General features: G+C 44.5%; 1 protein-coding gene across 1 annotated transcript in view; it reads left to right on the forward strand.

The window, feature by feature from the left end:
- Window positions 1-27,519, forward strand: part of LOC115312126 (A disintegrin and metalloproteinase with thrombospondin motifs 16-like) — a 189,702-nt gene that overhangs the window by 8,353 nt on the left and 153,830 nt on the right. Inside the window, exons 2-3 of the mRNA XM_040216799.1 lie at window positions 12,778-12,950; window positions 27,228-27,320. Of these exons, the coding sequence (XP_040072733.1) occupies window positions 12,778-12,950; window positions 27,228-27,320 (266 nt within the window). The remainder of the gene's footprint in view (window positions 1-12,777; window positions 12,951-27,227; window positions 27,321-27,519) is intronic.

The following is a 27,519-nucleotide window of genomic DNA, read 5'->3' on the forward strand; positions in this document are numbered from 1 at the left end:
ATGCTTTCGCATTAAAAGTTGCACAGAGAACCGGAATCTTTCTGTGCGTTCATAATTCTCAACATAACGTCGTATCACATATCGTGGGACTCGCGGGCTGGACAGCGATGGCAGCGGACGACGGGCGTGGGGCCTCTACTTCAGAACAGTCGTTCGCGATACCGGCGAATCTGTCTTCCTTCGAAAGATACATTTTGGACGGGTCAAAACAAATATGATTCATTCCATACGGTACACCCGACCATCAAACCGATTTGCACGAAGACGTCGCCGTGTCGTCTCCACTTTTCGTGGCTCAAGACATCGCGAGTTTTACGAACACGAATAGGTAAGAGCTTGAAAAACCCGCAAACGTCAAGTAGGAAGTGCGTACTCCGAGTGGAATATGCATGCGTGCGATTTCTTCACTATGTGCGAATGTGGCGAATGCACCCCGCCCGACTTCGAGCCTGACGAGTGCCTTTGCTGCAGAGAAATTGGCAGCAAACTTTCTAACCTACAGTCGAGCGGCTGAGTTACTATAAACGAGGAGGTTCCGCTCGTCTGCCCGAACATTACGATGTTAAGACAATCGTACTTCGAGCTCCACGATAGGAAGGTGCATATGCCCAAGGACATCCAGAAGTCTATGTTAGAAAGTGGATATTCTGCCGGCAGCCTGCATCATCTTGGAAAAAAAATTGCCGGCAGTTGTTCCCTATCGGGTCTCGTATACAACAAATTGTCAAAGCGTAGCTTAGTAGAGAGGTGTCCGTTTCACATGCTGCGGACCGAGGCCCAGCTCAAAGGGAGGGAATACTGTTTTTGTTTTCAACATTTTACAACATTTAAACATTTCTTTTTTACAATTATCGATGAAAAAAAAAAAACATTGCGGACGAAACATTATTAAACAAAATTTTATAGGACTCCCTTTTTGAACCCCGCAGGGGGCACCTGTGAAAGCAGGTGGTCGGAGAGTGGCATCTCCACGGACCCCGAGCCATGCGGGTTCGCCCGCCCATGTCTGGCTGTGCGTGGCTTTCCCGTGTCCGGGGAAAAGGGCATCCTGGTGGTTTAGCCGAGCCCGGGGTGGGTTTGGACCCTTCGGGGCCCCCTGGGCGAGGCAATACACCACTTCGGCCCCCGCTTCCCTTAGACGGGTGTCCTGGCTTGGCCCGACCAGGATTATTCAGTCAGTCGCCACTTCTACTATCCCCTCCCTTCTTTCACTCTTGTCTTCTCCTTCTTTTCACTCTTCTCATTTCTCTTCTTTCCTTTTTCAACTCCTTTGGCGGCAAGGGCTAACCTTGGGTGGCGACAGAACTCTCTCTTTACCCACACTTGGTTATAGCATCCTAGTAGCAGTGGTAGAGTAACATACTCAGACAAGCCAGACCTGTTATGAGATGTTACCTATCCCCTCGTTGGACTCCGTGGTGGGTGGTGCGCTACAGATGCCGAAGTTCTTTGCCCTTCATATGGCGTCCCTCCTCTCTAAACCCGGTTCAAGGCAGGCTTCCAAGAGGCCTCGCCCTGAGCCCCATGTCACTGAAAAAGCCCCTGAAATGGGAACATTTGCAAAGTTTTTTGTCATTCACTCGAGCCTTGAAGACAAACCAGTGTCGAAATTGTCCCCCTTTGTGGTAGCCAAGGTGCTAGAAAAACTCATTGGGTTCTCATACAAAGCGAAAAAACTCCACTCCGGCGACCTTCTTGTTGAAGTACATACAAAAGTTCAAAGTGAGGCACTCTCCAAGATGACCAGCATAGTGGACGTCGAAGTGTCCGCGAGTCCTCACCGGACGCTCAACACGATCCGTGGAGTCCTCTCTGAAGAAGACTTCCTCGATGCTAGCGAGGAAGAAATTCTGGAAGGACTAAAAATGCTGGTGTTGTCGCTCTCAAACGTATTATGTTCCGGAAGGATGGCAAGGAAACTCCATCAAAGCATGTGACCTTGACCTTTGCGAGACACACCCTCCCTGAAACTGTGAAGGCGGGTTATCTCCAGTGTCGCATTCGTCCCTATGTTCCCAACCCGCAACGGTGCTTCCGCTGCCAGCGCTTTGGGCATGGGTCACGCAGTTGTCGAGGAAAAGAAACTTGTGCGAAATGTGGAAGCCAGGAACATGTTGCTGACATCTGCGAGGCGGCGGCCCGCTGTAGTAACTGCAGTGGGCCCCACCCAGCTTACTCCCGCACCTGTCCCCTTTGGCGTCAAGAAAAAGAAATTCTTTCCTTAAAGGCAAAGGAGAATATCCCCTACCTGGAAGCTAAGAAAAAGCTGTCGTTCCTCTAAAAGGGAGGTTACGCCGAGGTGGTGCGCAGGGGTCCTGCACCACGCTCGGAGACTAGGGCCACTCAGGTCTCTCCTGAGATCCTGGCGGCTGACCTAAGGGCCCCATCCCATCAACAGGAGCGGCATGCTGCTCCCCTGGGCAAGGACGGGCCAGCAATAGCCGTGCCCGCCCTCCCCTTCAAGACAATGGAGCAGGGTCAGCAGGCTCCCCCTTCTCGTAGGGAGGGCGCCTTAGCTGCTTCCTCTGCTCAGGACAGGCCAGCACCGTCTGCACCTGTCAACACTGGCCGCTCTCCTAAGGAGAAGAAGCGAGGCCCTCGGCCTCAGTCCCTGGAGAGGCAGCCAGCAACCAAAGAGCTGCGTGGCTCGCACGCAGGTTCCTCGTCGGGAAAAGAGGTGGAACAGATGGATGGGGTAGAACCCCTGCCCAGTACATCGACCACCCTTCCACCTAGTTCTGGTCGTGGCCGCGGGTTGGGGCCCCGCGGCACAGACCCTCCCGGGCTAGCAGGCAAGTGTGCCTGCGGGGCTCAGGAGAAAACTGGCGCTGCCTTGTCTGCCCCCTCATCGACTCCGGGTTCTGACCAGGATGAGATGGAGTGGCAGACTACGAAGAAACAAAAATCGAAAAAACTCGTAACTCCTCCGAAGTGAGGCAACTGACTCACTTTTCCATGTGCTCCAGTTTTTGTGCCTAAAATGGCTTCAGTACTCATACAGTGGAACTGTCGTGGCCTTCTAAGAAACCTGGATGATGTAGAGCACCTTCTGGAGGAGTACAAGCCACGAGCGCTGTGCTTGCAAGAGACTCATATGAGTCCCAGCCATACCAATTTCCTCAGACGTTACCAGGTTTTCCGGAGGGATCGTCCGAGCTCTGTCAGTTCCTCTGGGGGAGTTGCGGTGGTTCTCCCGAGAGAAGTTCCCTGCACAGAGGTTCCACTGTCCACACCACTTGAAGCAGTGGCTGTTCGGTTCTTGCACCATAAGGCTCTTACAGTATGCTCTTTATATCTGCCACCCTCCTTTACTTTGAAATGTTCAGATTTTAACTCGCTGTTAGACCAGCTTCCTGAGCCTTTCCTTTTGATGGGCGATTTTAATTGTCACAACCCTTTATGGGGGAGCACACGTCAGGATGTCAGAGGAAAAATTGTTGAGTCAGTTTTAACCACACGAAGTCTTTGTCTTTTTAATACGGGCCAGCCAACCTATTTTAGTCCATCATCTTTGTCATCAACTTCCATCGACCTTTCAATTGGTTCTGCTAGTTTACTTCCAGATTTTTCCTGGAGTGTGGATTCCAATCCACGTGGAAGCGATCATTTTCCTACTCTTTTAACCTGTAGCGTAGCCCCTCTTTCAATTCATACACGCTCGCCTCGTTGGAAGCTTGACAAGGCTGATTGGGGCCTTTTCAACCAGGCATCGCTTTTAGCATATTCTCGTCTCGAAAGTCTTACAATTGACGAACTCACTCATCTTTTAACCGAGCGCATTATCACAGCAGCCAAGCTGTCCATCCCGCAGACATCTCAATTTCTTCCTAGGAGGCCAAAGCCCTGGTGGAATTCGGAATGTGAAGAGACACGCAAGAAACAAAATCGGGCTTGGGGTATTCTGAGACGATACCCCTCTAGAGATAACCTCATATCCTTTCGGAAAATGAAGGCCCGTGCAGGCTACATCCGAAGAAAAGCCAAACGGGAAAGTTGGCAAGGCTATGCTTCCACTATAAATAGCAGTACCTAACCTAAGGAGGTCTGGGATCGAATACACAAGATCAATGGTTCCTATCATGCATTTAAAATCCCCCTGCTTTTTAGGAATGAAACATGCCCAGACACACTCAAGGAACAAGCTGATATTTTTGGAGAACATTTGGAATATATATCCAGTTCACATCATTATTCATCTACTTTCCTTCGACACAAGCTGAAGGCCGAGAGAAATCCCTTGAAAATCTCAGGAGGTGAACAGGAGGAATACAATGCTACATTCAGCTTGCACGAGCTCCTCGCAGTTCTTCATAACACAAAGCCCTCAGCTCCTGGACCAGATGGTTTACATTATTCAATGCTACAGCATCTTCATCCTTCTACTCTCGATGTCATTTTATATCTTTATAACCGCATATGGCAGGAGTGCTATTTCCCTTCATCTTGGAAGGTAGCACATGTCCTTCCACTTTTGAAGGTTGGTAAAGATGCTTCTTGTGTTTCCAGTTATAGGCCAATTGCTCTTACCAGCTGTCTCTGTAAGACACTGGAGCGAATGATTAATCGTAGACTTATGTACTATCTCGAACATGGGAAGGTGCTCGACAAATTTCAGTGCGGCTATCGTTCATCAAGGTTCACAGTCGACCACTTGGTCCGTCTCGAAACTGTTGTACGTGAGGCCTTTGCACACGGGCAGCACTGCCTCTCCGTGTTCTTTGATCTCGAGAAAGCATATGACACGGCTTGGCGCTTTGGCATTTTGAGGGACCTGTTGGACCTCGGACTACGTGGTCACATGCTTCGTGAAATTCAGAGCTATTTAGACAAGCGCACTTTTCGAGTCCGGCTGGGAAACACACTTTCCCGCGAATTTCTGCAGGAAAATGGAGTGCCGCAGGGGGGAGTACTAAGTGTCACCTTGTTTATAGTTAAAATGAACTCCATTGCTTCTGTAATCCCTCCGTCGGTTCAGTACTCGCTTTACGTCGATGATTTACAAATTTCAGTTTCCTCCTGTAACGTCTCAGTCTGTGAACGCAGGAGTTAAAGTCCTCCCGGTGGTGTGGGAGGCAGGTTCCGCTTCGATGGTCTGGAGCGTGGTGGCACGAACGTCGCTGAGTGACGGGTCGACTCACTGCTTGTAGAGAACTATGTGCATTTATTTACACTTTAGTTACAAGTCCCAACTTGGGAAATCATCCTGCCTCATCTAAAGTCTCGACCCCCGTCCCCAATTTCTCTCCGTCAAATCCCAAGTCCGAATCCCTCAAAATCCTCTCCGCATTCCTTTTGTAGGCCCGTAGGGGCCTCCTTTCCCCTCAGGAACCGACCAATCTCTTCAAATTCCGCCACTCACACGTGGTACACTGTTCTCCAATGGTCGGCGAGCTGTCATTTTGGCGTCCCAACCGCCAAACCCAAACTGCTTGTAGAGTTGTTCTCTGCAATTTTCCCAGCCTGACTGGCGCCAACCGCTAAATTATTGCATCGGGCAAAAAGGACAATTTTACACTAAGCGGCAAAACCCTCTGCATAAACGCACATTCGGTTATAAGCCACAATCATCTTCCAGCGCGGGCTCTTTCGGTCCCGGTCCGAGCAGACCCCCGAAACCCGAGACGCTTCTTAACGACCGGCGGGGGGACCGCTCCCGCGTCGCGGCCGCTCTGGCCCAGCCGACCCAAACGTAGAAAGCTAAAAAAACACAATGCCGACGCAACTCTGGAAAGATAAACTTTCCTAACCAAAAGAAAACACCTTAATTTATAAGCATGACTCCTAAATACTTAACTGCAGGGTTCAGCTAGGCATCAACAAGCTTACTGAGTGGGCTGACAGTAATGGGTTTAAGTTCTCTCCTGAAAAGACTGCATGTGTTTGCTTCACCCGCAAACGTGGAATCCTTCTTGAACCATCCCTAACAATCTACAGTAGTAATGTTAGTGTCCAACCTCAGCACAAATTTTTAGGTCTTACGTTTGATAGTAAACTGAATTTTGATGCTCATGTAAAAAGCCTGAAACTGAAAGCTCACAAGTCTCTCAATATCCTTAAAGTTCTCTCTCACCGGTCTTGGGGCTCGGATCGATTGTGCCTCCTGCGAATCTATCGCTCTTTGGTGCGTTCCCGATTGGACTATGGCTGCTTTGTTTATGGGTCTGCCAGGCAATCTGTGCTCAAGATGTTGGATCCCATTCATCACCTTGGGCTTCGTTTGGCTACGGGTGCGTTTCGTACGTCCCCTGTGCCCAGTTTGTATGCAGAGGCTAATGAGTGTTGCCTCGAAAGACGCAGATTCACATTGGGCATGATGTACTCTCTTTGCATCCGATCTGTCCTCCAGCACCCCACTCGAGAAGTTGTTCAAGAAACACGTTCGGAACGACTCTTTCTCGCAAAACCTAGCGTGATCCCTCCATTCAGTATGCGATTGAAGACCTTGGCCGAGTCTGTCGGATTAGATGTGGCATCCCAGGTAGTCGAATTCCCTGGCATCATAGCACCTTGGGAGCACCCTGACATACACTGCAACCTGTCTCTTGCACAGTATAACAAGAAAAGCACTCCAAGTTCTGTGCTTCTGCAAGAATTTCATGAACTTGCTCAATTGTATGACGATTATACAAAGTTCTATACAGATGGAACAAAATCTGAGACCTTCGTTGGTTGCTCTGTCATTGGCTCTTCAGTGGAAGTTGTAAGGCGGATAAATAATGCTGCTACCATTCTCACAGCAGAGCTGTATGGCCTCCTTTTGGCTACGGAACACATAGCCCGTCACAGGATACCCCTGGCAGTGGTTTTCACTGACTCTCTTAGTGCCTTGCAAGACATCTCTTCACTGCTGCCTACAAGGAACGCCCTTGTTGTTGAAGTTCAGAAGAAAATTATTGTGGCAGCCAGAAAGCATTGCACCACTGTCTTTTGTTGGATTCCCAGCGTGTTGGTATCCCAGGCAATGAGGCAGCCGACCGTGCTGCCCGCACATGCGTCAGCAGAGGGGTAGATATTAAAATATCCCTTACATGGACTATCACACTTTTGTAAAGTCTCGCATACGAGCACAATGGCAAGCTGAGTGGAATGAGGAGATCTACAACAAGCTGCATCTCGTTAAGCCAGACCTGGGTGAATGGGCGAGCGCCCGGCACCAGGAACGCTTTTATGAAGTAGTACTGTGTCGCTTGCGCATTGGCCACACTCATCTGACTCATGACTACCTCCTCCATGGGGAGGATGCCCCTTTGTGTGAACAATGTGACAAACCTCTAAGTGTTATCCATTTTCTAATTGAGTGCCCTTTCTATGAACGGGAACGCCGGTCTCACTTTGCAGAGTTATACAGAAAGCACATTCCCTTACACCCAATTCTGTTATTGGGTGATGAACCATTCGCAACTCACAAGCAGGTTTTTAAGTTTTTAGAAGCTATTGGTCTTCTACATCGACTGTGAACTTCAAAGCCTTTCACTCATATCCATTTTTGTTTGTGTCATTATCCGATACATGTCTCATTCCTTTACTTTTAACCCTGACCACTAGAGTCCTTTCTTCTCGCTTACCCTCAATGCAATAGTTTTCTTCTTTGGCGCTCTTTGGCCTTAGCAGCCCTTGCGCCGTAAAAACCCAATCAAACCCAAAATCCCTATTTGAAACTTGCGAACTTAATGTACTCACTTTCCACAAAATGCAAGAAGCATCCAAATAAGGTAGCGTTCGCTTTCCGAAGTGCCCGTAACTGTTCTGCCAGAATTTCAGCCAGGTTTCGGTCTCAATCGCAATGATTTTTCGGAACCTCGTGCAGGCTATGCCGCGCAATACCACTTTCGGATGCAGAACCTGTGAGGCAGCTCTTTATGCGACATCTTGGGGGTACACTTTTGGGAGCCGATCACGGGCATTCTCCCACCATGGGCGCTCACTACTAATTTCCAAGTCTTCAATCCACACAACAAATCATCTTGAAGGGCAGAAGAGCGAGCGGAACAAGCATAACTCCAAAACAATGAAACGGGAAACGTTACCCGCAACGCTGTCAACAAAATCGTCTGCTGCGCGCAATAACAAAAAAACAAAAAAACAAAAAAAAAAAACTGAGGAACAAAATAAAAAGCACGGGTGGGTGTAGCCACGGGACTCCGCGTGAATTCCAGCACTCTTTCCTCCTCTATATTTCTTCAACCCTCGTGCGAAGCCTACGGGTTCGGTTTCGAGTACACACTTAAAATTTTAACACCCTTATTGGTGTAAATGGCTTGTCCTATGGGGAGCACCCTTATTCGTGTAACAGAACACCCTAGGAGAGGGATATAATTCTTAGCACCTTAAGAACGGGGTGTGATTTTCGGACGACCTAGAAAAGGGGTGTGATATTCTCACACCCTAGAATAAAGGTGTGATTTTTCTAACACCCTTAGTCATGGGTGTGATTTCTAACACCCTCAAAAGGGGTGTGATTAATGTCTAATACCCTAAAAAGGGGTGTTACTTTCTAACCCCCCCCCCCCACCCCCGGTAATGTTCACCTCTCAGAAATTCCTGGGGAGAACCCTGCTTGGCGACATTTATTCTTTCTAGCACTGGTGACGTAAGCGAAACTCGACAGGCTTGGAAAGACGGAAGGACCGGCAGTTACTTGGGACGCAAGCGGCAGTTCATGTTTTTAAGCATGCTTGCAGAGTACTTACAAATAAGAGAGCTATCTCATGTAATCCGCGATAGATGCATAATCCGATTCGGGCAGCACAGAACTATTCGCAAACACAATGCCGGGGATGAAGGCGGTCGCTCACATTCAACGGAAGCCTCGCGGTCACCGATGAGCAGCTCTCTGTCGTGATAGATGCACAATCCAATTCGGGCAGCACGAAACAAGGCAAACACAATGTCGAGGATGAAGGCGGTCGGTCACACTCAACGGAAGTCTCGCGTCCGCCGATGAGCAGCTCATTGTAGAAACTCGTCCAACAAATACAGCACAATATTTCCATAGACTCCAACGAAATAAATGGCCAATAGATGAAAAAGTTGGCATAGATGTATTCCGGCCGTTCACGACGAAAAACCACAGTCGCGACATGGAACTCGTCAGGACCTGCTTGCACGAAAAAGAGTACACTGACGGACGCTTTTCGGAAACCGGATTTACGTGGTCTCGACAACTCACCATAAACTGGCAAACGGCGAAGGCTATGACCCCAGTAAGCCATCAGCGCGTCAGAGCGACTCGCGTGACAAATGTTCGTCCAAGTGTTTTTGTCCTACGGAGAGCGGTCACGTGTTTCGTTCCACGCCTCTGATTCGCTAGAAGCGGCCTTCGCACACGCTCACAGCCACACGGACACAAAAGAAAGTGGGGCGGCTTATCAGAAGAAGAGGTCAAAGAGGGGTGGACAAAGCTGCTAACCTCCCTCTGCTGCCTCCTGGGCTGCACAGGGAGGGTCGCCTTGTATGTGGGACCTTGAAGTTGTTGTTGTTCGAGTGGCGGTTTCCTTTCGAAAAGTGTGGAGCCGGGGAGTGGCTTATGCTTTCTGGGTAGAACTCATTGATCATCGTCTTGTTTATGTGTTTGAATTCCTTCTTTCCCTTTCCTTTTTTTCTTAATGTTTGGAAGTGTATTTATTGGTTCAGTCAGGTGAGTTTGTGCTACCCAAAAAAGGCGCCACTGTTTGTTCCAAGCTTCAGCGCAGTTAAAAAGAAAATGAATAAAAAGATTAAGCAAAGCGGAATTTGCTCGCTTTTTGCCCGAGAAAGACTTTTCGGGCTAAAAGCAAGCAGATTCCGTTTTGGCTAATCTTTTTATTTTTAACGTCGTATTTTAGGCGGCAAAGAAATAGAAATACCTCTCCGGCATAGCCGATTCACGCAGGATACTCTCAACACTCAACTAAAAACGGCGTCGCGTACGTTATGTCAGGATATCGTTGGCGCGACTCACCCCATTCGTTAAATATTGGCTAAACCAAAATGGTGTGGACACAATCTTTTCGAATAGATCCAATATTGGCGACATACGGTGTGTTGCCTGGGCTGTATATTTACACGTCTTCGGTCACCTTTTGCGAGCGGAGGTGATTTTTTAAATCGAAGTTGAACTGATAAAACTGATGCACGCGCGACACGTAATTTTTGGCTCCTCTCGGACGAAGAGTTCGATCGGAGTTGCAAAAAACATTCTCTAGCACTTCCTAATCATACGCGCCTTTGTGTGGCGATTAATTATATTCGATGTTGGTACCGCCGTACATCAGCAACCGTTTCATCAAAGCAATAAACATGAACGGTTATAAAATCATGTGTACAATCGACAGTATCAACATTACGCCCGTCTCACACCGTGTGAATGAAAAGTGTGTGGACGTCCGTTAACCACTTGACCGGGGACGGAAGCATAGAGCACTGCTCATCGTCGTTTGCGCCGGGTTTTCGGGCGAAAACCGGTAGGAATAAATGGCCTCTCCTCTGGCGTGAAGAAAAACGGCGTCGATGACAATGATATTGACCGAACAGAGGGGAAAGCGGATTTGTGTAAGATTAATGTGACGCGCATTCTTGCACGTTCTCGTTGATCTCCTGAATTTTTGACGGGACGCGCACCGATGCATCGCTATATAATTCCTAGCAATTTGAGCTACATCTTGGTATTGCACAAAGTATAAAATCCACCGCTTAAAGCACATATTAGATAAAAATTCGAGCTTGCTAATGCAGGCAACATTTTTTTTCCCGACTCATTTCATAGCTAGCTCCTCGATTTGGGGCACATGCTGCTATACCGCGATGACGATCAATCGATGTCACGGTTCCTCTCGTAGACAAGGGTTTCTTCGACGTGATTAACTCCGACTCCTTGAAATCACATAAGTCCATCACACCCTTTCTACACGTTATGAACGGGGGGTGTTGCGACGAGTGCCTATACCCTTCTAACACGATTTCCTGAGCATATTTCAAATTGTGGGTGTGATAGGGGTGTATGTAGGGTGTAAGCCTTCTCTTACACCCCTGTTACACTCACCAATATTCAAAATCGTGTAAAAGGGGTGTAGGAAGGATGTCGGTTAAAAAAAAACTCTTTTAACACGATTTTGGGTGTTAAAATATTTACTGTGTAGTTGGATTTCTTGGCTTTATTAAAATTATACGTGACTCTGGAGCAAAAGCATTAATTGGGTGGTCTTCTGACACCTTATTGAATCGCCCGCAAAAAAGTAAAGCAAATTTTTGAGGGTGTCAGTCTCCCTTTAAGATACACCACAAATGCATTACACGTATGAAGTCCTTGCTGTAAAATTTCAAGCCCATGTGTACTAATGCTTTCTCCACGGATCATTGCACTTCTTTGATTACTTAAAAACTGCACGCGAATCTAGTTGCGGAGACTTTGTGACCTCAATCTCAAGATATTCAGCAGCTTTGCGCAGTACGGCATTATGTGTTACCACACTGCACTCTTTGTGCTAACCTAGGCTGACTTGCCTTAAGCGCGCTATAGAATGATCGACAGTTTATTCGATTGGAAAAGTACGGTCCCGAAGTACCTACTATTTTCTTTTTTAGAACTAAGCCTTTTCTTTTATGGCACATGGAACAAACGAGGAGGCAAACTTGAAACGGCGGAGGGCATGTATATAAATATTTGCAATATCAAACTTGTTGGTAACGCAGATTATTTTATTGCTTAATTCGTTTTAGCTGTTTCGTCATTCCTACTTGTGTACTACCAAACAGAGAAAATACATATGTAACATTATTCTGAGGAATATTAGACAAACCCTACCAAAAAAAAACAATATATATTTTCGCAAATTGCAATATGAAGCAGGAAGTCTAACTGGATTTCTTGCTGGAAATCTGAAAACCAGTTAACATACAAACCGCAATTCAGTTAGCGAAACATTATACGGTTTCTTTCGGTACGGAAATCTTTTTAATATTAGACAAACGGATTAGGTTGAAATATTTAAATGGTGTATTAAGAGTGACTGCTGCTGTTTATATATATTGTTTGCTCTTTAATTTTTATACAACCAAGTGAAACAACCAAATTAAAAATTTCGTATCAATAAAGGAGTCGTATTTGTTATCACGGTCAGATCCAAGCATTCGTGTTTATTTGATGTGCGCTTGTTATCTTTTGACATATTTTTTCGTATGCTTAAGATGGAAAAGTCTCCATTGTAGAAGCTACATATCAGCCTCAATTTCCTTGACCCACCGCAGCGGCAAATAAAATTTACATCTATAAATTATCCATATGTATGGTTCCATGTTTCGGTGCATACCGATTGACTCCAAAATGTAACCCCCGGTCCTGCATCTTCTTTTTAGTGGAGGAAAACCTAAAATTACCGAAAGCGCAATATCCCTGCATAAGAAACCACCCTCCAAAACGTGAAGAACATTTTCATCTTCGCTGTATTCTGTGTTTACACGAAACTCGACCCAGACTGAATTGTCCTTGAGGCTACTTTGGGAGCCATATGGTTTATGTCGTTTCTTGGTCTTAGCGACAACGGTATGTTTTACAAGGTCTCAATTTATGCGCATGTTCTCTGGATTTTGGGAAAAGTCATTCCCGTTTCGTCGTTTATACTAGATTATCCCTCTACAACGCCAATATGTTTACGGTAACTAAAATCACAAAATAAATGGAAAAGATCATTATAAATATAGCCAGTCTTCGAATAAAAATAAACTCCGAAAACGCGGAACCTTACTTATCAACGTTTATGAAATGTTGACTAACCTGTACCCTCTTCCTTGTATCTGCAGCACATTTACCTGAACACATCGTGTATCCAAAGTTGCTCGAGGCAAGAGGAATCAACGGAACAAAATTATTGCACATTAAAGACGGACTGACTCTTAGGCTGGAAAAAATCTCTGTACTGGCAGACTCACTTGTTTTCACAGGAAGTAATGACGGAGTCACCGCTGAAACAATCGTAAGTTTTTCCACTGAAGATGAAATAGCATATAAGAAACCATGAACCTCGGATGTAGTTGACCTCGAAGAGTTATCATCCCCCTATAAGAGTGTCTGGTCAATAAAAAGCCTAATCACAAGAGAGACCCTCAAAACGACTGTGTAATGAAACAAATCCTAATAGAAAAGGTAGATACACTCAAACTCAATCAAAAGGTGAATACACTAAAATGTAAATACACTCTCACTAACGATTGAATGAAAATATGTCAGGTCAAACAAACGGTAGCCCTGCCAACGTTTTAACAAACAGCATGTATAATGGTACCTACATTCCCATTGATGCTTGAGTTGTCGACGACACCAACGCTGAGATTGTGCAATACTTTCAAAGTTACAAGACGTTCATTTTGAATGACAACACATTTTCTTGAACAACCTTCAACATAAAAAGGAAAAATTGTAAACGCCACGGTATTTTAGATGTGGCGTTGAAGAACCATATATATTTACGTATATTGTAAATTATAAACATGTCTGCGTGCCGAGTTGTGGCCGATTTAGTTGTCCCTGTTATGGGCGCAGACCTAGCCAGAAAATTACGGTGAATCTATAAAAAATAAATAACAAATAGTAAATAAATTAACTCAAGTACGAGTAGAAGGCAGACAAATGCAATGCCTTCTACGTGTCCTGTTTATTTCTGCGCTGTTTTTATTTCTCTCGTTATGCACCGACTCATTCATCTTCACACTTTATTACAGTTTATTTATGAACACTGTAAAATGATAATTCTTACTAAATGCGCGCCAAAATTGGCAGTGGTAATTAAAGGAACATATCAAGATAAATTACGGACACGCATATGCAAAGAATTATCGTGGTGCCAGCCGAAAGCTTAAACGGAGAGAAGAAAATATTCTTCGAGGCATATTCCATCTCGACACAATTTTCTATAATTTACTACAGATACTGAAAACGTAGCTTACAATTTAAAAATGCAGAGAACTGAATTATCGAATCATCCCCACCGTACGCATCACTTATTAACTGTCGATCACATCCAGCGATAAAAAACAACTCTTATGCATATTTGTAGATTTAATTAACAGTTCTAATGTTTGGTGTCTTCAACTAAGTATAATATCTGTGCAGTGGGTTGTTAAATACGTAGTTTCAAATAAAGTTTCTGAAAAGTTTTAATTATAGCATATACTTGTCGCTTTTTTACAGTGTCGAAATATAAAACTGACGGGAAACCCTTATTGACACACGAGCATTGCTTTTCTTAGTCATGAAGGTTGCCAATTTAAATATTTATTTTTATATAACAAAAGGTTGTGCCTTGAAAGAAAACGTAGCTTTACGGTCTGTCTTTGCAAGATCATACACGCGTCGCAAGTTCGGTACACATTTCTTTAGGTGTTAATTTTCAATGTATGTATAAATCGAAATCATAAAGAGCATTGTCAAGAAAAATAGATCAGGGCTGCATCAAAGTATCAACCTTTTTTTAAAGTTCTGTGATTCTTACAAAGTTTGATGGCACGTAATTGACAAGACGCGAATGATAAAAAAATCTAATATTTTATTACGATAGTTGTTTATAGTGTTGATATCTACAACAGTCTGTACCATAGTATTCTAGAAACTATATATCTGTAGATTCAAATAATGTTCTACTGAACTCGTTTTATTTTTCTGAGAGATTACACAAGAATAACGACATTAAAACTACGAGGAATTTTCCTGCGTCCTAACCAGGCGCTGCTCGCAAGGCGTCTGCCCTCTTCTCCTCTCTCCTCTCTTGCCGTGGGGGCGACTTGAGTTGTTTAGTCTACCCCCACGGAGGTCTGGCCGACTGGCCCGCAACCCGCAACCGGGCCCCCGAGCTGGTGTCGGGTATCCCCGGTGCGTGCCAGCCTCCTGTGCGGCTCGAGGGAACGTGTTGCGGGGAAGACGATGCTGTCGCTGCAAGCCTCTACACGCTCTTCAAAAATGGCCAATCTGTGTTACTATGACATTTGAGTTTATATTTGTTATTTATTAAATCCTGCTGCTTTGTAAGATATAGCTTTCGAACTTTCGTCATATATTATATATATATTTATCTATCATTTGTGTATAACTTGGTGCTTTATTTTATGACAAATATATTGACAGCGCTTTGAACCTGTCTGAATGAAAAAAGTTCTGCAACTTCAACGTGCCATAAGACTTTCCTTTAAATTTAGGTGTATTATTATACAAAATATCCCATTGTTTGTGTTTTTATTAAAACATGTTGCAATATTTGTCTCCTTATAAAATATAGCGCTTTAAAACATACATATTTGTCTACTTCACCTTTTTGACAATATTGGTGACCTATCATCTCATGCGTTTTAAGCTTTAATTCATCTTTTTTTTTCTCATATAATATTTTCGAAAGTATCTACGATTTAGGTATAAATTGTTGCTTTATTTTATAACTAAAACTAAATATGGCGCGTCTAACATTCCTTAACATAAGAAGTTCCGCCAATTCAACGTACAATTAAAAAAAAAAGAGAAATATTTCTTTTCAAATTTAAGTAAAATATTTACACAACATCGCAATGTTTTCCAATTAAAAACGTGTAGCATTATTTCGTCCCGTAAAGCATAAAGTGCTGCGAAATCTGATATCATCATCACAGGTACCGGAAAAGCGAAACCGCGGAACAGCGGGTGATATCAGGGCACTTTAAAGGCCCGGCGTGATACTTTAGCGAGTGCGATAATAAGATAAGGCGGGTTCAGAGTTAAGCAAACAGTGTAACCATTCACTGAACGCTCTCTATGCCTGAAGAGCGAGACACACGGGACTAGACCAACCTATTATAGAGTCACGAGATGTGAACTACGTGCATGTGAAATCGGTAATTCACGCGAGCGAGACGCATGCGGATCAGAGCGACTTGTCGCTTCTACCCTTTTTTGACGCACGCGATAATGTTTTCGGCAGCAAAAGTAAAGCGGCAGACCCCAAAAGTGCCGCGGCAAGCGCAATCGTGCCTAATTGAATGCAAACGCGGGATATGGCGGCTTCGATACCTAAGCGAAATCTGAAGACGCAGCATGCAGCACTGGTCGCCGTATGGCGCTGTCGAGAGCGCAGATCGAAATTTATTTGGGAACTGCGAAGGACGCCTCGTCAGCCCCTAAATATTTGGTTATCGCGTGCATGAGGTCTGATTGCACACACTTGCTCCCTTCCTAGAATAAAACATCTTAAAAGTATAAGGAGTTGTCTCGCTCGCATGCACCTTTTCATTAATTGTAGTAAAAACATAACCTTAAAATGCAGGTCGTTCACTCTTGTTGGTGTTGGACTGGTGGCTGCTGATAAAACCAGTTTGCTCTGCTGACGTCTAACTCCTGGTTATTTCAGTTGGTAGAGCGTTCCACTGGAAGTGAAGATGTCTCTGGTTCAATAACAGGACAACGCAGATTTTTTCGGTCGCGCACCTGTCACCTAGCTGTGTTTTTGAGATATGTATCTGTCCTTATTATTGTTATTCTTGTTTAGCTCGGTTGACCTCTGCATTATTGTGCTATTGTCATAGCCTTGAAATGTAGGCCGTTCACCTTTCTTGGTATTACACTGGCGGTTGCTGATAAACCCTTTTGCTGTACTCACGTCTAACTTCCGGTTCGCTCAGTCGGCGAAGCGCTCCACTGGAAATGGACGGGTCCGTGGTTCGATACTAGGACCAGGCCGATTTTTTCGGCCACGTACCAGTCACCTAGCTTTTTTTGGATATTTGTGTAAATCTTTTGTTCCACTTCTCCAGGAATCATTATCGTGATTCTTGTCCTGCGTGCTTGCACCTTTGTATTAATTGCATTGTCATCATAACCTTAATATTGATACCGTTCACCCTTTTGGGTGTTGGACTTGTGGCGACAGATAAAACACGTTTGCTCAACTGAGGTCTAACTCCCTGCTACCTCTGTTGGTAGAGCGCTCCACTGGAAATGGAGAGGTGTCTGGTTCGATAAAAGGACCAGTTGGAGCTTTTCGGTCGCGCACCAGTCACCTAGTTGTTTTGGAGGTTTGCGTCTTCTTTTTGTTCCTCCTGTTCCTCTTTTGCTGTGATTATTATCGTCATTTATGTCCAACTCGCTTTTCCCTTTGCATTATTTGGATTATCATCATAACCTTAAAATGCAGGCCGTTCACCTTTGCTGGTGTTACACTGATGGCTGCTGACAAAACCTGTTTGCTCCAATGACGTCTACTCCCGGTTAGCTCAGTTAGTAGAGCGCTCCCCTGGAAATGTCGAGGCTTCTTTTTCGACACCTGGAACAAGCGGAGTTTTTCTGTCGCGCGCCAATCACCTAGCTGTGCTTGGGCATTCGTGTTTATGCTTTGTCCCCCTTGTTCCCCCGTCTTCAGGGATTTTTATCGTCTTTCTTGTCCTGCTCGCTTGCGCATTTGCAATAAATTGCATTATCATCATAGAAAAACGAAGAGTACGGCGTTATTTCCAACCTTACCGAAGTTACGTGTCAAGTCCCGCCATAATTGGGTTTATGAAAGAGATAAAGGAGGAGAAATGTGGTTAAGGTGATACTTTCAGCGCTGCGTGTGGAGTTAACTCCTGTCACATTGTAAAAATACAAATAGAACAGTGTGTGTCCTTCAATTCAATACATCAACATCCCCAAGTTCCGCTTATTTGCATCGTGTCAGAACGCTCCTCAGCTATGGCAGCGAATAACAGCGTTGACAGATACTTTGTGGCGGCTATCTCAGTAAATTTAAGAAAAGATAACACAGCAGAGGAATTTTCTGAGTGCGAAAAATTTCGGCGTCGACTCCCTCGAGAATATTTCGTCCCAGGAGGCATCTGTTGAAGTGAACGAAGCAAATGGCCTTTTCCAAAACTGTTTCGAAATTCTTCAACCGCTACATACAGTGTGCACAAAAAAGGTTTGAGACTAATGAATGCCTTTTTTTCTAAATTAGAGGCCGTCAAAAAACTAAATAGCTATCTACTACCAACAGAAGTGTCACCACTAAAGCAGCCAAGGCAACTAAAGCCGCTGCAGAGAGTCCTATGATAAAAGAAGACAAGTAGATATAAAATATGCAGTTATTACGATGTTTGAATGGGGATTCCAATGAAGTAGGGCAAATTCCACGTTTCAAGACCATCGCATGGTGTCAGTAACAAGTCCAGCGAGGGGACGCAGAGCTTTCGGCCCAAGCACGCTGCATGCGCTCCTCACCAGGAATCATGGATGAAGAAAGAATGAAACAATTAAAACAGGGACAACACAACCGCATCTTTCAACTACACTTTGTCGCATCCTACGATGAACTAAAGGCCAAAGCCACGGGTGCCAGGTCCAATCACGTTCCATGCTATGCTATGACACGCTTAACATTGATTACGGGTGGACGAATAATGCTCGAATCCAAAAGCGCCGCATCATTTCTATAGTTTCGACGCTGCAAAGAGCCTATATGTCGTGGCTTTCTTTGCCACGTAAAATTGTTGAGTCACTCAGTCCTCTTCGATTCGAACCACTGTCAACCCGTACCCTCATCAGTGAACCCAGACTCAGGCACCGATACGTGCATCGAAGCGAAATACCGCACAATTTCTAAGTGGCTCGTGACTGGGTCTGGCGGTCCGTAGCTTTTGCCTTTAGTCCATCGTAGGGTGAGACGAAGTATAGCAACAGACGAGTAAACTTTCTACACCGAGCAGCCGACTATACCCAGGAGGAGAAGGGGGGAGAAGGGAAGATAAGAAAACGCGACGTGCGAGTCAGAGTGGTGGGCTTATCTCGGATTTTAGAAATTCAACCTCAGTTTTCGTCAGCAGGAGGGAAGGGTTTGACACGTTGTTTTTTGCTGTGGTCATGGCGAATGACTCTATGATCTCCCTGCCGAATCTGCTGTCATGCCCACCCAGGATTTTTGTTTCATCAAAGAGGGGATGACAACGCAAACACAAACGGGCATGTATGACTATGGGATGATAAGAATCTGGAGAGGCCTTCGAAACTTCGTTTCGATGTTCGCGGAGTCTGTGATTGGTGCATCTATTGGTCTGTCCTATGTATTGATGGCCGTAGCTCGAGGGTATGGAGTAAACTTTCTTCTCTTTGCATGTAATGAATTTCTTTTCGTGTTTAACAGTGCAGCCAATCGGAATCCGGTTGTTGTTCACTTGTTGACAGAGTTGTTTAAGACGCATGCGGCACGAGAAGACGACATTCGTGTCGAACTTTGAGGCAATGGATTTTATCCGGTGTGCTTAATTGTGTACGTAAGGAATGACGGCGAATCGAGTTTTCTTTTTTGTGGTTGGTGACTGGCGATCAGGCCCGCGAATCAGCCTTTCCATCACAGATCGAAGAAGGTTGAAGGGAAACCCTGCCATGACGAGCCTCATATGCTGCGATTTGAAGCTATCTTCTGAAAGATGACAGCAAGGCTTCGTGAAGGATGAAGAAAACAACGATTTGATGATACCGTGTTTTACCGACTTCGAATGGGCGCTGGAAAATGGTAGGACAGGTTTAGCAAACCTTTGTTGAAAGGCCCAGCAGAGTCCAGTGGCACTGACATGACGCCGCAAATCTACGTACTGAAGACCTTCTTTCGAAGGTTCTTCCTTCGTGAATGTAAGGCCTTACGAACAAGGGGAAAAGCGGCTGTAATGCTATCTGAAGAAGTTCGATCAGGATAAAGGATTAGGTAATCGTTTACATTTCTGAAAACATGGCAGCCAGGCGCGGAGAAGTCCAGTCGTGCTTTTATAGCTCTGTCGACGAATAAAAGAAATAATTCGCTGAGAACAGGGGCAAGGCATGAACTGATGCAAACTCCTTTTTTCTTTTTTTGCGGTAGATTCCTCTCTCATGTTCAGCTAAGGTGAACTGGAGATATAGATGGATCAGGTCCACGAATCCAGCAAAGGAGACACCGGAGGAATTCTGAAAATCCACAGCTCCGTGCTCAAAGATTGCGTTGGAGATTGAGGCAAGCAATGCGGTAGGATCTAGATTGAAATACATGTCTTCTATGTAAAGTGAAAAAATTAGAGTGCGGCAAGGAGAAGAAATGTTGGGAACTGATGAGAGAGATTAGTTCTATTAAGTTAGACACTCTAAAGGGTTGAGGTAAGTGGATGCAGGACTGATGCTTTTGTAGAAAGAGCCCGAGCTGCTTCTGCCAACAACCCTCTTCGGACACAATACTCCCGAGGGGAACTCCAGTTTTATAAGCTTTTACATAGAAGAAAACTGAAAGGTACAGCTTCGCTGGACTCTTAATTTTCCTTTTTAAGGACGACAGGTTCAACGACGAGCAGAGTTGTTTAGCTCTTGACCTGAGGGTCCCGGACGGTCGCGATGTGAGTTTTAGAAAATTCTTTGAAAGGGCGGCGTTCACCTTATCTCCGAGATCTCTCTCCTCTAACACAATAAAAACACCCGTCTTATCGGATTCTAACAGCTTTAGGTGTTCTTGACGAAGCTCTTTAACAGCGGCGAGTAGAGAGATCTTGCTGGGCTTTGGGGGGGGGGGGGGGGGGGGGGGGGGGTCGGGGGTACGTGGGTGGAAGCACACGGCGCGAATGGCGGAGCCGAGAAAATCTTGCCTCTGTTATTCTGGGATGGCGACGGCGACTTCCTGTACTGAGGCGAGTTGATCAACCTTCTTAGTAGGAAGGTCTGGGGCGAACTTGGGGCCTTTGGAGAGCAATTCCATGGTGTCCGACGAGATAGCAGTGTGGCACAACAGGACTGCCGGTTCGAACTTCTTCTCGTCAAAGTGAAATCGCGACCGTCCGGGACCCTCATGTCAAGAGCTAAACAACTCTGCTCGTCGTCGAACCTGTCGTCCCTAAAAAGCGCCATTAGTAGTCCAGCGAAGCAGTACCTTTCAGTTTTCTTATAAGCAAAAACACATAAAACTGGAGTTCCCCTCCAGAGTATTGTGTCGGAAAAGGGTTGTTGACAGAAGCAACTCGGGCTCTTCCTACGAAAGCATCAGTCTTGCATCCACCTCCCTCAACCTTTTAGAGTGTATAACTCATTAGAACTCATCTCTCTCATCAGTTCCCACCATTTTTTCTCTTTGCCGCACTCCATTTTTCACTTGACATAGAAGACATGTGTCTCAATCTAGATCCTACCGCATTGCTTGCGTCAATCTCCGACGCCATCTACGAGCACGGAGCTGTAGATTTTCAGAATTCCCCCGGTGTCTCCGTTGCTGGATTCGTGGACCTGATTCATCTATATCTCCAGTCCACCTTAGTTGAACATGAGAGAGGGATCTACCGTCAAAAGAAAGGAGTTTGCATCGGTTCATGCCTCGCCCTTGTTCTCAGCGATTTATTTATTTTATTCGTTGACAGAGCCATAAAAGCACAACTGGACATTTCCGCGCCTGGCTGCCATGTTTTCAGGTATGTAGACGATTACCTAATCGTTCATTGCGACCGAACTTCTCCAGATAACATTACAGCCGTTTTTCCGCTTGTTCGTCAGGTCTTACATTCACGAAGGAAGAACCCTCGAAAGAAGGTCATCAGTACCTAGATTTGTGGCTTCATGTCAGTGCCACTGGACTCTGCTGGGCCTTTCAACAAAGGTTTGCTAAACCTGTCCTACCGTTTTCTAGCGCCCATTAGAAGTCGGTAAAACACGGTACCATCAAACCGTTGTTTTCTTCATCTTTCACGAAGTCTTGCTGTCATCGTTCAGAAGATAGCTCCAAATTGCAGCACATGAGGCTCGTCAGGGCAGGGTTTTCCGCCGACCTTCTTCGATCAGTAATTAAAAGGCTGATTTGCGGGCCTGATCGCCAGTCACCAGCCAGAAAAAAGAAAGCCCGATTCGTCGTCATTCCTTACGTACACAATTCAGCCCACCGGATAAAATCCATTGCCTCAAAGTTCGACACGAATGTTGTCTTCTCGTGCCGCATGCGTCTTTAACAACTCTGTCAACAAGTGAAAAACAACCGGATTCCGATTGGCTGCACTGTTAATCACGAAAAGAAATTCATTTCATGCAAAGAGAATAAAGTTTACTACATCCCCTTGAGCTGCGGCTATCGATACATAGGACAGACCGGCAGATCCACCAATCACAGACTCCGCGAACATCACAACGAAGTTTCTAAGGCCTCTTCAGATTCTTATCATCCCATAGTCATACATACCCGTTTGTGTTTGCGTTGTCATCCCCTCTATGATGAAACAAAAATCCTGGGTGGACATGACAGCAGATTCGGCAGGGAGATCATAGAGTCATTCGCCATGACCACAGCAAAAAACAACGTGTCAAACCCTTCCGTCCTGCTGACGAAAACTGAGTCTGAATTTCTAAAATCCGAGATAAGCCCACCACTCTGACTTGCACGTCGCGTTTTCTTATCTTCCCTTCTCCCCCCTTCTCCTCCTGGGTACAGTCGGCTGCTCGCTGTATAAAGTTTACTCGTCTGTTGCTAGTTGAAAAATGTTGTTGTGTTGTCCCTGTTTAGTTGTTTCATTGTTTCTTCATCTATGACTTAAACCAACACGCTCAACTCCCAAGCTCACCGGGAACACAGCGGGCTCCTGACGCTCTCTCCCCCGTCCCTAACAAGAAAAGAGCGAGAGTGTTGTGCAGAAGGCCATTCGGTATATTATACACAAATCATGGAAATTCGGAGAAAACCACCTCGTGCGTTTTATACCGACACCCCACTCAAGATCAAATGTGAGCGATGGCGAGTTATCTCTACTTCTTAAATTCTATACTAAGGATGGAGTAGGCTGCTCTAGACAAAGCCCAAATAAGAAAGACGCCATTTGTGTATTGATCAAAAAAAGAAAAACAAGACCTGCGTAAGTCTTTTATGAAACGATCAATCTGAGAGTAATTTAGTGTGTTCAATAGTGCAAAACACAAATCCAAGCTTGGCCTCATTAACTTCCCTCATTGCGACCTCGGTGGAACACGTGTGCACCACAGAGAGGTGTTTTTGTATGTATTTATTGCGCGAATTCCAAGCTTCCCGCAGCAGCTTTTGAAAGAGTTATCGGTAAATCGTCAACACCTCTGACCTTGAATCCAGGCACTGGTTTACTCAGCAAGCCAATCAGTGTCGAATGCCCACTGCGAGATATGGATTGCAGTTCTACGCTCTAACGGCTTGGCAATCTGGAAGAAGCAGAGCTTCTGTTAGTGGCGTGGTAATATAAATCTTCGATAAAAAGCTTTGAATTTGGTGGTATTTATAAATTAACTTCAGATGCTGGTAGGAATGTGGATCTCTTATCATCATGTTAGATAAGTTCACGGAAAGTTGATACACACGGAAAAAAGTTGCGAAGAAAAGGAATGCCCCAGAATACATTTTGATTTTGCGGATAATTGAACCATTTTGCTTTCAGAAGTCGAGGTCTACAACTGTCTCAAAAAGTACGTTTAAGTCTTCTCATGCGTAAAAATCCACTCGCAGCCTCGCGGTCATCAGCAACAATGTAATTCACAAATCGGCCCACGCCTGCTTTGCACTCGGAAAAGTCACGGATTCGATTGATGACAAAGGTACTGTTTACTGGCAAGTTGTTTATGCAAAGGATGGTGCAGCGAGCCACTTTAAGAACCATTATCAACTGCACGAATTTAGGAAACTTGTGTACGCTATAGCCAAATGGCTGGTTTTTGCCAGTTGATACGGCTAAAACGCGTGCGATGGTTTAAAAGGACTTGTAAAACATAAGGTCACTCTACACAAGTTGTGACATCCAGCAAGCATGGCGATGCAAAACGCCCGAGAAATCTCACGAGTATTTTCCCAGCAGCAACAAGGAGTCAAGTAGATTTTCTTTGAAGCAAACAAACTAATGGAGTTTCGAAGTGCGAAAAATGAACAATGAAGACAGGTGTGCCCCGTTGCTGGAATGAAAATGTCGCATGAAAATGTGCATGATTACTCCCTATTTCACATTTCATCCTGTTGTGACCATCAGCACAAAGTTGGAGTCCCAGGCTCATTTAGCACATTTCAATCTTACTTTTGACCCCGCACAGCCGAGGGATTGAGCCACCTCCCCGGGTTGATTGCTACTATAACTGATACTAACCATTTTAGAAATTCTGTGAATACCTGTTTTAACGGTGACCCATGGCCTGTGGATCTTCTTTGTTTGTTGTATATTTAATATTGTTTACTAGTTACTGTTTTACTACCTTTCTCTCCATGTATGTACTCTCCCCCTCTGTAATGCCTCCGGGCCCTGACGGTACTTTCAATAAGTAAATAAATTAATAAATTCGTACAACGAGAGTGAACTTGGAACTGTGTCTGTCCCGGACCACAGATAGCGTAATGACGACTATTTTTAAACAATTACTTAACAATTTGAGTGCCCATCGCGTAGAATGGAGACGAGAATTCTGTTTTTTAGATGAATTTAAGTGTTAACTTGACAGGTTCAACCAAAGTGTTATGTTCGGTACCTACCTCGGCTGCGAAAACCTAGTTTTAACAAACAAAACTTTAGGACGCAAAGGAGCTGGTGAAGGTTTAAGATAATTTGAGACAAACCCCCGAGACTAATGAAAAGACGAAGGGCAGAACAGCACACATAATCTCAAACATAGTTTTGAGCTGTGTTTGAAACCCTGTGTGTTGTGTTGTTCTTCGTCTTTTCCCCAGTATCAGAGGTTTGTCTTAACTTATGTTAAACCTAGGTTTCGTGCTGGTGATTTGCTTTTCAGTCAAAAGGGGCACGTACTAGGAAGTCGCAATAGAAGGCTGAACTTGAAACTGACTTTCTCTCCGACCATAGAGGGTGCAATTTGACCATTCTTTCTATATAACTACAGCTTGGATATTCTGAGTGCCGAACACGTGTAATTTCGTTAATCTGTTATAAAGAGTCAAGTGTTACTTCACGGTTCCACTACGATATTGTGTTTGGTTCCTTCCACGGGAGCGACAACAGAGGCATTGTGTTTTTCCCTATCTGGGGAATTGTGTTTCAGTTTGCGCCTCTACCAAGCAGCGACCTATAAAACTAGCGCGAAGGCGGGCTCGGCATAGAACGCTTTATGTTCAGGCTTTGAGCTACTGCCAAGAGTCTATAGGTGCACTTACTGAATATGGTTATAGTATCAGATATCTGAAATTAATTTGCACTTAGGCACGAAGTAAAAATATATATAGTCTGTGGCATTCTCGCTCACAGTTTGTCCGGAGAAAGGAGCCAAGTCCTGATGGAGATACATGAAATCTTCGAGCCCGGTGCTCGGCTGCTTACGCCGCCATGGCTGAACTAGCTGACCTGTCCCCTAGCCACGCGTTTCTTGCCCCGTGCCTCGGTCTCACACTCGCTCCTCGTGCGTCCGCTGCGTCGTCGCCAAAGTTCTGGGTGTGCGAAAACCCCGCAACCATTTTAAACACTTCTTTGCATTTTAATACTTTATACCTCTACGGATTAAAAAAAACAGGGCAGGGAACGGTAAAAAAAAAACACGCTTTTTGTGTAAGGCACGTCAGACAATGGGGCGCTGGTGGAAACTAGCCTTCTGCGTTAAGTGCTTATTTCGAACACTTTTTGTTTCCGTTCCGCTCTCTGAAAAGCCTGGAAGCGCATCAGCACGCACCTGGTATCGTTGCGCCTCAGCGTTCTTCCGCGACATAAGATCCGTCTCCTTTCATCTCCGTCACCATGGCACCGAACGCCGAAAGACCTCTTCGGACGGCGCGTGTATCGCTGGGGAGTGCGTTAAACCCCACCCCCCTGTGTTCACGACTCATCGCGGCGACAGTCTGTGGCTGCTAACTATTAAATTCTGGCTAGCACGCAGGGGGGTAGAGTGTCTGTTTCCATTCATTCCACGTTCGTGGCCATGCTGACGGCGATGAAAGCAGACGCCATTTAGGCTGCGGAAGAACACTGCGGCGCAGAGATACGATGTGCGTGTTGAGGCCGCTTCCGTGTGCTTTTCAATGGGTAGAACGCGAACAAAAAGAGTTGGAAATAAGAACATAATGGAAAACGCTGGTTTTCTCCAGGGCTTTATAATATGACAAGCCCTACTCAAAAAGCATGTTTTTAAACCGGAGTTTAGATTTTTTTTTTCACAGCAACTTGGGTTTTAGGTACCAATGCTCCAACTCCTTTATAAAACATAGAAAAAAGGCCGGAGACTGTGAAAAATATTTATCTCTGGAAGATAAATATCTGAGCGTATTATTTACAACATAATGCAATTTGATGTAATTGGTAAGACATGGCGATGTGGCATTACTTGAACATGAAACAACAAATTCCACTCTGAATTCGCGAAACGTCCTACCTTCGGAAATGTTTGACGCGATGTCAGTCCGTTCATATATAAACGAGTGCATCAATTTATTTCTAGATGATAGATCCTTTGGAGAAGTATACTTGAAAAAAAAAAAAACAAGTGCAGCTTAAAAATGTTACGTGATTAAAGCTAATCATGTTTTGGTAAAAATATCAAAGTAGATAAATATGTTTGCATCGGAGCGCTATATTGTATGCCAAAATAAAAAATGCAATTTTTTAGTGAAAAACACCGAGATATCGTGTCAAATTCTTCACCTACATAACATAAAATAAATTTTTTATTGCATCTTGAAGTTGCGGAACGTTTTACTTTGACACATGTTTGAAGGGCTGTAAGTATTTTTTTATGAACTAAAGTAGCACATTATAAACAGATATACACTTTTGTGAATAATATATGAAAAACAAATGACAAAGATGATATATCTTATAAACACTACGAGAAAATAAATCCTAATTATATAGCTAAAATGTCAGAGTGGCGAAATGTTTGCAATTGTGACGCACGATATATATTTTCTAAAATTGTAGATATTGTAATGGATATCGGCACTATAAAATAATATGTTCATAAAGCATTTGAGTTTTTTTGTTTAATGGTTTACAGTATTTCCGGGCCATCTAACCTTGTATTTATGAAAAATACCAAAAGGAGGTTACTGCTCTTAGTCAGACTTGATATTTTTTTTCTCCAGAAGTGCATTCGGGTTTTAAACTTTTCTTGATTTTTTGGGGGGAGTAGTATAGAAATGTATAAACAAAATATCGGCCGAACACGTGTGCATAACCTAATCTAAAGGATATATAAACCAATGAAAATAAATATATAATAAATATAAAGAGCGCGTCAATATTTCATTGCACATAGACTGAATATTTTATACGCGATAAAATTTTTTGCTTAAAACACATTTTAATATCAATTGTGTCTTATTCAGATGAACGGAACTGAGCTTGAACAAAACTTGTACCAAGACAGAGAGAAGATGGCCGCGGTAGCTGTGGAAGAAATCGATGACACTATTGAAGTGGTACGAATATCTTCTGGTTTCTTCTTTCTACTGTGGGAATGAAGTAAAGATTAATAGAGAAATCTGTTATATATATATATTTTCCGTGATACGTTGGCAAAGCACTACGTAGTGGAAATATGAGGTCGTCCTGGAATCAAGAAAAAGAACGCAGCAAAAAAGAAACGTTAGCCCAATTGTTTTGTCTGCATTATTTTAA

The sequence above is a fragment of the Ixodes scapularis genome, unplaced genomic scaffold, assembly GCF_016920785.2.
Source record: "Ixodes scapularis isolate PalLabHiFi unplaced genomic scaffold, ASM1692078v2 PGA_scaffold4__175_contigs__length_147842914, whole genome shotgun sequence".
Taxonomy (NCBI): Eukaryota; Metazoa; Arthropoda; class Arachnida; order Ixodida; family Ixodidae; genus Ixodes; species Ixodes scapularis.